General features: G+C 37.4%; 1 protein-coding gene across 2 annotated transcripts; it reads left to right on the top strand.

Moving 5' to 3' along the window:
- Positions 1-266: 266 nt before the first annotated feature.
- Positions 267-5,040, top strand: LOC149807599 (uncharacterized). 2 transcript variants are annotated; one of them, XM_089942968.1, is made up of 2 exons: positions 267-905; positions 3,739-5,040. In XM_089942968.1, the coding sequence occupies exon 2, from the start codon at positions 3,853-3,855 to the stop codon at positions 4,195-4,197; it is 345 nt and encodes a 114-aa protein (XP_089799094.1). In that variant the 5' UTR covers positions 267-905; positions 3,739-3,852; the 3' UTR covers positions 4,198-5,040. The 2 variants fall into 2 exon arrangements, with proteins under 2 accessions (XP_089799094.1, XP_089799175.1); XM_089943049.1 differs by lacking the exon at positions 267-905 and adding an exon at positions 933-1,064.
- The last annotated feature ends 11,366 nt before the right edge of the window (positions 5,041-16,406 follow it).

The raw sequence follows: 16,406 nt of genomic DNA, 5'->3' as shown, positions 1-16,406 counted from the left end.
CCTGTATATTGCAAAGCGCAAATTTATTTTGCATCATTGTAATCAAATTCATGAACCATAGCCTTTGATCTAATTGCCCAAATAGACTGACTGTTGTACACTTGGCTAATTAAAGCTAAAATTTAGATGATCAGGCTGCGTGGCAAATTACTTTATTATCCCTTCTTTATTGATTAATTCAACGTTACGCAACACCACACTGACAGTGTGACATTCGATTCATTTTTTAGTTTTTTTGGCCAAAGTCATCCGGCTGACATCGATCGCACTGAGCGAATGCACGCTAAAATAATTGTGGCAATTTCGGTGACCAGATTCAAGGGCACACTTCGAGAACTTGGATGATACCATTAGGAATCATTAGATGTCAATAGTTTTTTCGGCTACGATATGGAACATCATCGTATTCTAGAGGGTCAACTGGCTATATAATATGACAACCTATAACTTAGAATAATAGTAACTATCGATTAAAAACAGTGAAATGACGAAGGAACAGTAGTTTATTCAATCTCTCTTACTAGTGCAAAACGTAGTCAATACAGCGCCGATGTATTCCAACACAACGTCGCGAAGAAAGGTCATCGGAGTGAAATAGAAGAGTAGACGAAGGAACAGTAGTTTATTCAATCTCCCTTACTAGTGCAAAACGTAGTCAATACAGCGCCGATGTATTCCAACACAACGTCACGAAGAAAGGTCATCGGAGTGAAATAGAAGAGTAGAGAAATCGATTCGAAGTACAGCAATATTTTCTATACGACTAGTGGCGAAGTGTTAGTGCTGCTTTTATCAGTATTCGCCACGAGCAAGGATTTTCAAGACAGACCGAATGAGGATACTTGAGATTAAGGATGGCGGCAACTGAAGGACATAGTCTGCTTCCCGAATTTTCCCTCATTCCGGTAAGGATTTGAAGTTGATATCATTTTGTCTAGAAAGCTTAAAACGGAATACTTAACCTTGTGTGCACAGCATGTTTTTCATTTAAATACTGAAAGTAATGGAAATATATAGAAGCCGGGAAGGTCGTTCATGAAGGTCACATGGACAACAGTGATCGTGTAAGTAGTGGCAGTAAAATTATGAAATTTGTTTCTGTATAGTACACAAGTTTTGTCTGTCCGTCTGTCTCGTTAATTGAAATACACAGAGTACAAGTGTAAATTTACTTCATTTCTTCATTTAAATTATGTCAATATTTTGATATTGTTTAAATCTAGCATTGAAAGCGACGAAAACAAGAAAAATATTCAATATTTATTTTGAAGAAAAAATGTTATAACTATCACATAATAATTTCTGAAAATATCCAATATTTAAGAGAATATGTACAAACATATTTTTATTTTCTCTTAATTGTCATTCATTCATTCATGTCTCATGGTTAAACATCTTCCATTATTTTGGCCTTTCGTTTTACAAAACGGTGTTATTATATTCGAAGTAGACGTATTATTGTAACGACTGACTCAAACTCATGAGTCGACAGTTGTGCTAGAAGCTGATACGTGTTCTGATTTAATTTGTTTTAAAAACTTCTATTCGTCGTTTGTTGACACTAAATAAATTCTCATCTCTTGACTTTATTAAGTTTTCATCTTAAGTAAAAGATTTCACTTAAATGGTTTCATGTCAAAGTTAGTTTCTGAAAATAATACGTTTAAAATATCAAATGAACAGATACTAATGCAATTATATACAACATTGCAGTTATGTATTTTCAGAGATAATCGGTCCCAAAAGATGTTTATTCTAACAATTTTATTTAAAAACTATATAAAAAAATGTTTAGAAGTTTGTAAAAAAATTAATTTAAAAAATAATAAACGCCACAAAATAACATTTCATTTAAAGTTTTCGAAACATTACCTTTTTTGCATTCATTATCTGCTTCTGACATTAAAAAGATGTATCTTTTCTGGCGAGATTCAGAAATCGGATGCGTATCAACATCTTGTACAAGTGCCACCAGCAGGCTACAGTGTTAAATCTTTTCCAAAATAGAACATTCCAATGTTCGCTGTTTCGTGTCCTCAAACTAAGGTATATTAGCCTTGTATCTTTTCGTGTACGGACAAAATGTTGTAGAATTCATCTTAAATCTTCTCTACAGTTATGCCAAAAACAATTGAATAAATGATCGTTACTTTCTTAACTCCTGGTCGTAAGACCAAGCGAGTTTCTGTTGTGGGCTCGTCGTGCGTCGTCTGTTGTCAGTCCGTAAGCAATTATTTTCAACTGCTCAAAATTCGATCAGCCAAATTCAACCAAACTTGGCAGACAACATCCTGTAATACATGCCTTTGAATTTAGTACGAATGGTTCCGTGCGTATTTAAATATGGTCAAACAACAATAGAAGCAAACAACTTCTCAAAAACCGCTTAACGGAAATTTATAACATTTGAGAGAAAATATTTAAATTTTATACACATTATGCCCAACTGCCGTAAAACGTGTCCGCCTTTATAAAAAATAAAGTCTTATTAAACAACTACTTCTCAGCAGCCGCTGCTCAGAACTTAATCGATTCTGGCAGAACGAATTCTGGCATAAAAGCCTTTCAAGATTTTGCAAATGATGCCGATTGACATCATTTTAAATATGATCTTCATAAGGGAAAACAACCCATACAAATACTGAATTAGATATCACAGAATTTCGCAGAAATTATTATTGCACAAAGAGTTTTCATTCTTTTTAAAAACGATGCTGACCCACCATAAAAAGGCTGCTTTAGTATTAAAAAAATTAGTAAAACCTTTCAATGATTCGCAGAAACTGCTTAGAAGAATTTGACCAATTTTCAAAGAAATAAATGAAGGTCTTATAGGTTTCTACAAATAATGCAAATTCGCTTTCAGGTATGGCAATAGTTTCTACAAATAGAAAAATCTGCTGTTCAAAAACTTGTTCTCTAAAACAACTAAAGATTTAAAAAAATAATAAACACACACACACACACACACACACACACACACACACACACACACACATCCTGTCTTCGTTTGATGGGTATTTATGACTATACAAATAAAATACCGATCTGCCATAAAATATGGTTTCCGTTGCTAAAAGTGGGGACAAACTGTAACAAATTCTTTCTCAAAATCTGCTTAGTAGAAAAGTTTGTTACATTTGAAAGCCAACATCCTTGCTTGAAAGTCTTTCATATAAATGAGACCGCTCTGCCATCACTTATGACCTTCCCTCCTCTAAAAACATAAAACATAAACATCGTTATCTGAAAAAGACTTTAACAGAATTTGACCAACTTTGATAGAAAGCATCCCGGCGTTAAAGCCTTTTAGTAATGATACTAATGCGTCATCAAATATGGATGGAGATACCAAAGGTACATAAATCTCTGAAACACTTGTTTTCATAGCATATGCAATCAACATCACTGAACGAAATTTCTATATAATCTATTCCACTAATTCGAATAAGCCAACCAACTTCTCTTGCATTTTGGCTATCATGCCGATGACAGCCGTGTAAATGATCACCGCTTGGGTCTCTTGATTAAGTAGTCATATTAATTATTTACGGAGCAGCGGATGTCATCAAATTTACCAATTCGAGTGTTTCAAATTGACATGATTCTTTTAACTGGCTTTCTCGTCTCCTATATTAGGTCTGCCTCGAGACAAACTATATCGCAAACACCAATATATACAGTTAAAGTTTTCATCACAAAACTACATTGTCATTTCATGTCTTTCTTTCGCTACAGGCTACGGAGCTGTCTTAGGGTTTAGATTCCACAGTTAAAAGACCTTCCTGACTAAATTGCTTGCTTAATTGCTCTTCCGGTCCATATCTAAGATAATTTTGGAACAGTGCAACAATGTCCCTGATTCACGTGCTACTTAACAGGAGCGCACTATCAGCGGAAGAAATGGAGGCCATTTCGTCCCTTAACGGAACTCTGATAGAGGTCAAGCGCACAAAGATCTACAGGGATAGTCAAGTTAATGAGCTTCTGTACGTTGTCATAGTGATTATGTTCTACGCGATAGCGTTAATGGTTCTGATTGCCACGCAGATCCGGCGACAGCGTCGTGAGGGACAGGAAGTTGAGTACTATGACGAGTACCTGGAGAGAAACGATCAGATCAAGTCCACTAAGGCGCTACTGGCGAGCATCTCGACCGTTCCAGAAGAAGATGACAGTGCAGATGTTGTCACTTGATTCATAAGAGCATATTTTTGTCTAGTCCACTTTAGCTGGAAGCAAGACATTGCAATCACTTTTTCGCCAGTGGCGCCAACGGCTACGTCAACAGATTATTAAGGTTTATGTTATTAAAGTTTCAATTTTGTATATATTTCGTTGATGCGTTCTCGTAAAATATTGTCATGAATAATTACCAAGTTAAGTTAATTCATCCTTCCCAAACGTTAGCTTGCCCTTTTACCTAGGGGTCAAGGTAGCAGTCAGCAGAAGTTTCATTGGCGTATATTTCATAAAGACCTTGATGGATTTTCTTCACAGTGGGATGAATTATTAGAAGGCTAAGACAATTTATTTGGTGACATACATGTTTGCCTCTTTGACCTTGAGGTCAAGATCACAGTGAAAATTAAAGTTTTTTTTTTTTTAATTTGCGAATATTTCCCAATTTTTGTTGGAGTTTATTCGATGAACTTTTACGATTCTTTAAGACGATTCATTCTGAGAGATGCGATCTCGAGTGGGACCTCTGGACAAGGTCGCGCGTTTTACGGCAATGCCTTGATATTGAGCTGCACATTGATGCCCTGGCCTTGTTGTATTTGTGAACATCAAAATTCGCGACTTCTTTCACTATGTACAGCTTCACAAATATAAATTCAGGATTAGCCATGAGTGCGATGCATGCGTGAACAGATGAACAGTTCCTAGAAATTCGGAAAAACCTCAGTGGAGTTGAGTAGTCGCAAAACCACAACGTTTGTTTGAGAAGGAACTGACGGAATATTAATCATTCATAACCTTAAAAGTTATCTAAAGAACTTGCCCAATGAAAATGAATAATTAAATAATTTGTATGTAGTAGCGTTTCCTACAACACCCAACTCACATGAGTTGCAAGTTTAATACATTGCCTGTTGACGACACACTTCCCATCGTCAAAATTAAGTTAGATATAACCAAGTTTATGAAAAATGATCAATGACAGGATAGGTAGGTATGCTTCGCTTTCAGCGCATTTGTAAGTAATGCATTAGTTTTTATTAAAGTTCACGTTAGGAAATAGAATGTGAGTTATGCCCCATTAAAGGCTTTTTGATAAGAATAGCAATACAAAATTAATGACGTAGCAACCACTCAAGCCACAACTGCAATGGGGGTGGGGGGAGCGCCAAGCAGGGGCCCTAATTAACAACAAACAACTCGTTTTATTATTTATAACAACAACAAGAACAACAACACTAATAATAATAATAATAATAATAATAATAATAACAATAACAATAATAATAATAAAAGTATCCATAATATATCAGTATATTTTATAATGATTTGTTTCACAGAAGCATGCCTCTGTCTTGAAATTATTGTTTGAAGCTTGTTCGCCTGCAGTTTGTATTAGATTGTACAAGAATGACTAACTATTTTTGATTGTTCCTCTCCTGAATTTACAACTGAACCCTCTAAGTGCACGCAAACAGTTGCAGATCGAAGAATGTTTAATAGTAGCTATGCTGCGTGTATCAGCCAACCGCTAACCTTAACAATTTAAGTCATCCTCTGATTTCCAGGGCCAAAGAGTTCCGCTTATCTACGATCAGCCATGCTAAACGGAATAGACAGAAAATGTCTTAGCCAATCAGATCTTTTGTCGCTAAATCGGCATTTTTTCTTCTTCTTATGAGATGAGAACAAGTGATTTCTTCTAGATAAACAAACATAGCGGCGTTACTCAACGAAGTATCTTTCAAAAAAGAAATTTTATTGACTAATCTTTTATTTATTGATCTAGTTATAGTGCTACTAAGGGGTCACGGAGGAAATTTGAATTTTTCGAGCAATTTATATTGGATCCGATAAAACTGCTTGCATTGCTTCAGGAATTATTCACGCGTCTAATCTTATAGTTTATGTCTGAATGTTCCACAAGATTATGAATGAGTAGAAGCGGATCTGTACGCCCTTGATTATTAGGGGATGGATCATACCGGAAATGACGAATTGACATATAGGGTATAATCAGGCTTACTCATTCACTCATTAGCAAAGCACGTATGTATGTATGTATGTATGTATGTATGTATGCATACACACATGTGTGTATATATATATATATATATATATATATATATATATATATATATATATATATATATATATATATATATGTGTGTGTGTATGTATATATATATATATATATATATATATATATATATATATATATATATATATATATATATATATATATATATATATATATTACTTTATACACTTTATAAAGTATTTCGGAGATTAAAAAAATGTCTTGGGAAACTGCAAATAAAGAATCAAAGCTATCGCCGTCTTATTGAGATATTTTTTTTAATTACAGCTTGAAATGTAAAAAGATTGTCGATAATCGAATATCACTTACGAAACCTCACTTGTGTTGCATCTATAATTGCCTTCCCGTCATATAAATGGTAAACACGGACTTATTGTGTCGAAGCATATTTAAACATGCTAGTGACGGTCCCATTTGGGTCCACATACGTCCTCAATTAGATTATCAGATTAACTGATTTCTGCAAAGAATGCCAAAATTTTTCGACTGGACGGTCAAGAATCAACTTTATCATCAGCAATCAAATCCAAGTCCGTCAAAGGCTTAAACGTTTCAAATGTTACCAACATGTTCGTACTATTATCCAAGTGAAATACCATGAACAATTTTCTTTCCACGTTTCAGTTATTTTAAGGTTTTCCAAAACGTAATAGGATCATACATATCCGGAATTAATTTACCTTTTTTAAAAGTTTGTTTGATTTGTTTATTTAAACACATAGGCATCATAATAAATACATGTATAATAAGTTATAACAAAAAGCACACCTTTTTTCAAAAGATCCTTTATCATCACAACGTTCCTCAGGGCCAGATTAATGCTTTTTTGGTGGGTGTGCAGGGCACTCTAGATAGGGGTGCCCTTGTAGATTTGCAAATACATTCTAAAACCTGTCCTTAAAATGACCCTTATATGTGTATACTTATTATAGCTACATTAGGCTACGTATTAGACGATTTAGACCCGTATATGTGTATACTCATTATAGCTATATTAGGCTGTATATAGATGAATTCGACCTTTATATGTGCATGCCTAATATAGCTACATTAGGCTACGTATTAGACGATTTAGACCCGTATATGTGTATACTCATTATAGCTATATTAGGCTATGTATAGACAAATTCGACCTTTATATGTGCATGCCTAATATAGCTACATTAGGCTACGTATTAGACGATTTAGACCCGTATATGTGTATACTCATTATAGCTACATTAGGCTATGTATAGACAAATTCGATCCGTATATCTGTATACTTATTATAGCTACATTAGGCTACGTATTAGACGATTTAGACCCGTATATGTGTATACTCATTATAGCTATATTAGGCTATGTATAGACGAATTAGACCTTTATATGTGCATGCCTAATATAGCTACATTAGGTTACGTATTAGACGATTTAGATCCTTATATCTGTATACTTATTATAGCTATATTAGGCTATGTATAGACGAATTAGACCTTTATATGTGCATGCCTAATATAGCTACATTAGGTTACGTATTAGACGATTTAGATCCTTATATCTGTATACTTATTATAGCTATATTAGGCTATGTATAAACGAATTAGACTTTTATATGTGCATGCCTAATATAGCTACATTAGGCTACGTATTAGACGATTTAGACCCGTATATGTGTATACTCATTATAGCTATATTAGGCCGCGTATTAGAAGATTTAGACCCGTTTATGTGTATACTTTTAGCTATATTAGGCTACGTATAGACGATTTAAACCTTTATATGGTTTATTTTAAGACGTTTAATTTTTTTCCACGGCAACCGGAGGGGATCTAATAACTGAGGGTGCCCGGGGCACATACTCCCTGTATGCCCCCCTCCCTTAATCCGGACTTGAGGTTCCTATTATAAGGCTGGTATGGCCATTGATTTTATGATGTAGTAATAGTTAAAATGATATGTATAATGTATTTCAGTATACGGTAGTCTCACTATAAAGTGATAACGTTATAATGAGGGAGCAGTGATAGACAACTTCTTTTCAGACAGTTCAGTTTCGTTTCTTTTAATCTTCCCCATTACAGTCCTCAGGTGATATATGAACATGTTCTTGAAACATTCAGTTAGGTTAGTCATACGTAAATCTACAGAATCATCAAAGTCAATGAAGTCATTCTTTTGATAATGCCATTTTCTACTAAATATGTGACTCGGAGTCTCGCCCTTTTCTGTGCCCTTACTCTCTGATTGAGGTTTCTCAACATCCCCTGATAAAATTATGTCTACCTCCAAATAACCTGCGGCTTTAGCGAGATGCAAAGGTGCGATCGCACCAGGCCCGCAAATTTTGGATTTGTTTTTAAACATATCATATTTAAAGTAGATTATTTAAAAATAAATTTGATTTTTATAAACAAACCTGTATTTTTCTATGAATATTTCACAGAATTTCTTCAGTGATATAGAAATTTAATTTCGAAGCCCATTTTCCTCATTTCGCACCGGGCCCGCACATCCGTAAAACAGCCGTTCTCCCAATGGAACAATCATCTAGTTTAGAAAAATAGGACATACATGTAATCTAATATTTATTTTCGTATTTCGATAACTCTTATATATTCCAGCAGTATAAACTAAGTTTACCATTGGTCTTGATGAGTGTTAATTTTTGCTTGTTGACTTTATTTAGGTTTTGTTCTGTAACCTATTTCCCGAGATATTCCTTAGTCACAGATGAGTCTTAATCGCTCTGGGCAGGAATTTCCTTCGCATAGTCGCGAACAGGTTTATTCCGTAATTATTGGTAAAAATACAATACAAAATATTTAAAGCAACACTTTCATTTTGTAAATAAAGGATATAACTCTGCTTATATTATTCCATCTCAAACTAAATAAACTTGTAATAATTACCTACATCACAATTTTCAAGGTAAAACTTTGGTACTGCAATAATTGTTTTATATATAAACACTTTTAGGATCGAAATTATTTCTCAATCGTTTTCACAATTTCATGTATGGTTGGTCTTGTTACCATGTCTTGGCTTTGTTACAGCAAATAAACTTCTGATCTACAACCAGAAGGAAAAATAAACTAATTAAAAAAATTTAAAAAATGTGTGTACGCGCTTATTCCGATGAAATGTGATACTTTCGATACACCTTCTATCCTATTAAAATTTTTCAGGCAGAACACTGTCTATAAGGGCAATAATTAACACAAAAGCCGGATATAGCGTTTTGAACCTTTTTGCCATATTTCTTACTCTCACATCACTGTGTCGAAAATTTCTCAGACAACTTAGTCGTATGTACATTAAATGTACTCATTCGAAACAGTCGACAGTGAAATACAAAATCACATGTCTGGATTATTATTAAATAATCCTTGTTTTAGTTTCATCAAGCTTATAGGAAATTCGTCTGCTACAACGAAAGTTTATGTAACCTAGTTGACGGAGTTGTGTCATTTTATCCTCACTATCTGCTAAATAAATTAAGTTACTAACACTGGATATGGGCTTACTATAGAAAACAAAATGTACTGCGAAGTCGGGGGTGGGGGATGCATGTGTTTACCTTTTCATGGTAACTTGACCTGCTATGCAACATCCGAAACAAACTAAAATAAATAAACCGCACTGATAATCACCTCCAAATAAATGGGCGACATGTGTAATGCTCGTGCTCATATTGGCTAATATTACACAATAAAGTATACCAGTTGAGCAGCAATGGCGAGTTTACATTTACTCTGAAAGTTATTTTTCTTTTCTTTTGTTTTTTCTTGTTATTATATTTTTTTCTTCAGCTTATTCAAATTGTCTGGGTTGCAATCACCCGTGGGCAGAGAGAATTGCGCCATAAGAAACGCGCAATTCTCAATAAGTCTGAAGCGAATGTAGCACGGTGTTGTTTTATCATAATATTTTTCTCATTTTCAAAACGGATACAATTATTTTTAATTCTATAATGATGGTAAATTACAATCACGCACCTTCCTTATATTTCAACAACTGTTTCGTATTAATGATAAAATGTTCATCAGTAGCCATGTCCATATATAGCATTAATAATCACCAGCGTATGAGATACGCAGGTGTTAATTTGTTCATTATATTGGTGTATAAAGTACTTTTTCGCAAATGTGTTGGTTTTTCTTGTGTTGGGGGGGGGGGCGGGGGGTAATAGCGTAACGCAGGAACAGGTCAGGTGGGAAACTGGACGCATTTTTATTGCCGATTGCATATATCGGAAAGGCTGTAAGAAATAAGTCATATCAGAATCGTAGGATAAGAAGGATGAATCTCTTACTTAATGTTTGATTATACAATAATTACTATATACAGTAAGGACGGTACCATGTTGAACTTGCTTATTTTTGCAAGGTGTAAATGTATAAATAAAGTTGCGTTATGAAAACTTATTACATGAATCGGTTTTTTTCTTTGTGAAGCTTAATTTGTGTTAATATTAGATAGATAAAAAGTACTTGAAGCTCTCCATACTTGCTGATTTTAATGTAAGAGTTTTGAGGAAAGGTAAATTAAAGTAATAATGTATCTTACGCGATAATAAGATAGACTTATGCCAAGAATACTTTAACCTCTCACAGTGTCTGAGAATTTGATTATAATATACAAATACGTTCTTAATGTCGTAGCCACGGGCGAAAATTTGCGACTCCATCTTTTCACCCATGGATGTAAGCGATAAGATTTCCTTATTTCTCACCAACATCCACAAACCTGCTTAACCAATCACTGCCAGCCGGAATTCAATTTTCTCGGAAGGTTACCAAACATGTTTTTTCCCCTGCCAGTTGAGAGAGGCAATTAGATTTTCTGTTCCAAACACATTCATTTATCGATCAATAAGTCACTTCCGTTGATGTATAGACGTACTCACGTATTTCTGTCTTTGCACATTTGTGAAAATGAGATAATCTAATTCCAGGTAGCCACTGGTGAAAAGCGTATTGAATATTCGTCTGTGGCTTGCAACGATGGTACATTCGGGTCTCTAGATTAACAGCAAAGTGGCTATTTGTTCTTATAAGTGCGAACAAACATTTGTATAAAATTGCACGTTTTGAAATTTTAAACTCCAAGAAAGACGTAATTTTGGTATTGGGAACGCGATTTTCATTTCCAACCAGCTTGTAAATCGGTGTAAAACGCAAATTTACTACCGTTTATTAGGATAAAGCGGGTTGGGGTGGACATGACCCTCCCCCTCCCCTGAATTTTTACCTCTAAACATGGTTTGGCATATATCCGTAAAACTTAACAGCTAATCACTACACGTTTGCCCCAAAATAAATCTGCCTACGCACCTGCAAAGTTTCCAAGACATGTGGATGATACAATGTACATCATTTATAGTGGATTTCGTATTGATTGAGAAGTGGTGTTCCGATTGCAAATTTCCCCATCATGGTCTTTCTATATACACTCAAAGAACTATTAAAGATCTCACCGCTGTCTGCGTGGGTTCGAGTCTCGGATTCGGCCAATGTGGGTATGTGAGAAAGCTTGCCAGTAGTTTCTCGTGGGTCGGTGGTTATTTCCGGGGATTTCCCGGGTTCTTCCTCCACCATTAATACTGGCCGCCATGTATAGCCTATCGTGTGCTGAAAAATGGCGTTAAACCATACAACAACAACAACAACTATTAAAGATCAGTAACATTACTTTCCAATAATCTTCACATGTATGAGAATTTCTGTTTTGAAGTTTTTGAAGGTGAAGAAAGTAGGTAATTTACCACAGTTTCTAGCTGAAAGAGCAGTGATATAAGTTTAAAATGATTTTAAAGACAATGTCGGTAATTTGTTATAAACGGCGTATTTATATAAACTAAGCAAATCTATTAATTCCAACATATTATAGCTATCATCATGCTTTCATATTCCTTACTATTCATTGTTCAGGATAATGCTTTCTCTGGGGAGAGAAGAGTAAATTAGTGTTACACGGAGACAAATCTGGTTCTGTAGTGATATCAGATTCTGTTATTGATTTATTTTGGTATATTGCAACGCAAGTAGCTATTTAGAAGGCTATACACAAATACCATTCAGTGATCGGTGCGGTGACACTGTAATTACCTTATGAGACGGAATCGATTTCATTCTGTCACAATCGATAACATTAACATGGATGTAATCACTGGCATGAACAGAAACGAAACTAAAAATAGATTGTTTTAATAACTGTCATCATGCAGCTGTAAGTTAAGCAAATAAAGGATTTAAAAACAACACGTGACAATGTATACAATCTGCATGTCCCAGTTAAGCAAAAAACAACACGTGACAATGTAGACAAAGTATACAATCTGCATGTCCCAGTTAAGCAAAAAACAACACGTGACAATGTATACAATCTGCATGCCCCAGTATCATCATTCAGATTAGTGTATTAACAAAAGAGACCTAATATGATTGTATTGAAGGTAGAAAAATGCTAAGGGACATGATAAAGGTTTAGTTCTCACTATATGAATCACATGTGTTCACATTGGTAATTTTAAATTAAATACATATTCTGTCAGACAATACGGAATCAAAACTTTTAACCATAAATGACCAACCATCCAGCATCAGAAAATGCATTGCATTATACGATGACTTAACCTTAATGTAGCTTGAAAAATTAAACAACAGACGCTAAATATCAAATTAATAATTAATAGGAAAACTGATCTTTTCTAAATAAGACAGGAAATGTTATCGAATTGCTAAAAACTACTGCAACGTTACTATGGCGGAATACGAAACATCGCACATCCAGACTTTGCATAATCAGAAACAGACAAACCAACACTCGTCGATAACATATTAACAACCTCAGAGTTATCGAAACCTATTTGGTGATGTTCCTCTCCCACCAACAGAGACTCTAATTACAGGGTCAACCATCCCGAAAGGATCCAATCCCAGACGAATATCACGAGATACACAATCGTAAACTTGCCCCATTGTCATCAGTGATGGTCTCAATGTAGCTTATACGTATATAATCTCAGTAATTGTCCACATATAAAACAGTTATGCTGACAGAGGTCTGGAGCTAAATTAATTTTATAAAAATCCCTTTTCAGCCAGTTACTAGCCCCAGGGCCGGATAAAGTCGTTTTAGGCCCTAGTCACTTCTTTAATAAAACGTTCGATATTGTCATGACTCTACCTCTGTGTGTTTACGCTTGTCAATAATATGGTGGTTTCATGGACCCCAAGCACGGTGTCTACTGTCTCCGTTGGATAATACGGCCCTGACACACCTAATTAGTCAAGGATGTTGTGTCTGACTTTATTCCTAGACGATACACGAACATGGCACAACATGGTGACACATTGGTAAACATCTGCAGGTCGCTCAACGTAATGATAGGTAGCAAGCCATGACATCTTCTTGCTAATGTCGGATCAATTACCATCCACATTCTTTCAGTCTTAACTGATCCACCTGAGACAGGTGAGATTTATCTACCTCAAATTACAAACACAAAAAGTGCGCACATGACACGTGTGATATACCTGCCTAAATTACAAATACAAGACAAAAGTGCGCACGTGACAGGTGTAAGATATCTACCTATAATTATAATCGCAAACGAAAAGTGCGCGCATGACAGGTGAGATTTACCTACCTAAATTTACAAGCACAATGCAAACGTGCGTACAAAAAAGGTGAGATTTACCTACCAAGGGTTGTCATCGCCGGTTGCGGATGTGGGAGATAGGCACCCATTTCTCTTGGAAATCTCCCAATGGCTTGCGTCTGATAGAGCCTCTGACAACCAAATCTAGCTCCAGGCCTTCACGAGTGGCGGAATCTGTTTAAAGTGACTGGAGAAGGGATGACAGGTAAGTTTCTGGCGCCTCAAAACCAGATGCTTCGGGAAGATGGGGCTCGTTAACCTTGGGTGGTCGCCCATCTAGGGGAAGGTAAACTCCGATTTCAAACCTTCGTTGCCTTGCGACAATACCCTCTCATGGGAAAGGCTAAGGGAGTAAACCCCGACAGAAAATCCGGAGACAGAGTCCCTAAGGCGACTTGGCATTGCTTTCAGTGTAATCTCGGCAACTCCTGCGGCGCAGCTGGTGCCATGACGTATCGGCTTGTCCTTTCCCTTGGATCCACCATCTGCGTGGAGAGAGGGAATCAACTGCATGGGCAACAGTTGATTCTCCATATCACCCTGCCCAGGCTTGCGCCCTGGAGAGGACACTCCAGCTTCGCTCCACAGCGTCGACACAACACGTGAAGCAGCAGCTTACCGGTTATAAGTCACCGCTCGATTGGCGTAGAGCCAGATGCCAGGGGTTGCTTCTGACGGTGGGAGAGACCAACATGTTTCACTGGACAGCTACCGGCCGCCTCAAACTGGGCAGCTCCCAGCCAATAAGGTGCCGTCCCGCCACAGTTCGCCTGCCTTGCTGGGTGCGTAAGGCTTAAGGTACGTGAGTAACTGACAAGCTGACTGCATCTACTGCACCAAAAAATAACAAAAGAAAACCAATAAGGAAACCTCGAATCCTCAAGCTAGGTACCTGGAATGTCCGGACAATGCTGACTGGGCTTTCGGATGATCTCCAGGCAATCAGCGATGTTCGAAAGACTTCAGTCATCAACGACGAGCTTGCAAGACTCCAGGTCGACATCGCCTCGTTACAGGAGACACGACTACCAGATTCCGGATCCCTCAGAGAAAAGAACTACACATTCCTCTGGCAAGGAAAGAGCGCCGACGAAGCCAGAGAGCTTGGTGTCGGATTCGCTGTCAGGAACACTCTGCTGGGGATGATAGAACCCTGCCAACAAGGAAGTGGAAGACTTCTATCCATCCGCCTCCACAACACAAACGGGCCTGTCAACCTGATCAGCGTTTACGCTCCCACACTAAACGCCACAACATACACCAAGGATTAGTTTTACGATGAGTTAAACTCGCTCATCGACAAAATACCCAAGGAAGAGAATTTGATTTTGCTGGGCGACTTCAATGCTAGGGTGGGTGCCGACCATGACTCTTGGCCGTCCTGTCTTGGCAAGTCTGGTGTTGGGAAGATGAATGAGAATGGGCAGCGCCTTTTAGAGATGTGCTCGTACCACGACCTCAGCATCACCAATTCATTCTTTCAGACAAAGCCACAGCATAAAGTGTCTTGGAGGCATCCCCGGTCTAAACACTGGCACCAGCTGAACTTGATCATTACAAGACGGTCAGCCATGAAGGGTGTGCTTCTTACCCGTACCTTACACAGTGCTGACTGCGACACCGACCACTCGCTGGTGTGCTGAAAAATGAAGCCGAAGAAGATACACCGCTCTAGGCAAGAGGGTAAACCACGCATAGATGTGAGCAAAACGTCATATCCAGACAAGGCTGAGGAATTCACCTATGCTCTTTCCAAGACGTTTGATTCAGAACCTCCCAACGGCAGTGCCAAAGAAAGATGGGATCACATCAGAGAGACTGTGTACAGCAGAGAGACTGTGTACAGCACAACCACACGGATCTTTGGTGAGAAGCAATCAAAGAAAAATGACTGGTTTGAGGCTAACTCCGCCACACTAATGCCAGCCATAGAAGAGCGTGGCAGTGCTCACCTGCAATACAAGCGATCCCCCTGCCAGAAGACACTACAGGCATACAGGTCTACCAGAAGCAAAGTGCAGAGATTAGCACGGCAGTGTGCCAATGCATACTGGCTTCAGCTCTGTCAGAGCATCCAGTCAGCAGCAGATATCGGAAACATCAGAGGCATGTACGATGGCATAAAGAAAGCAATGGGTCCCATGTAGAAAGTGACAGCACTACTGTAGTCTACCACAGTCGATACCATCCACAACAAGTGCAAGCAGATGGAGAGTTGGTTGGAATACTACTCTGAACTGTACTCCAGAGAGAACCACGTGAACAATGATGCCCTCAACGCCATTGAAAACCTCCTTCTCATGGCCGAACTAGACGAGAAACCTACTGTAGCCGAACTAAAGAAGGCCTTCAAGGAACTGTCCTTAGATAAAGCCCCAGGGAAGGATGGCATCCCAGCAGAAGTCATCAAGTGCGGCTGTAGCATGCTGCTCACACACTTGCACGACCTCCTCTGCCAGTGCTGGGACGAGGGTGCAGTGC

The sequence above is a fragment of the Sinohyriopsis cumingii genome, chromosome 1 (assembly GCF_028554795.1).
Source record: "Sinohyriopsis cumingii isolate HCF-2022 chromosome 1, ASM2855479v2, whole genome shotgun sequence".
Lineage (NCBI taxonomy): Eukaryota > Metazoa > Mollusca > Bivalvia > Unionida > Unionidae > Sinohyriopsis > Sinohyriopsis cumingii.
This window is presented reverse-complemented; position numbering and strand designations above follow the sequence as displayed.

Excerpts from the sequence above, each read along its gene's own strand:
- LOC149807599 (XM_089942968.1), top strand. The coding sequence starts at position 3,853 with ATGTCCCTGATTCACGTGCTACTTAACAGGAGCGCACTATCAGCGGAA.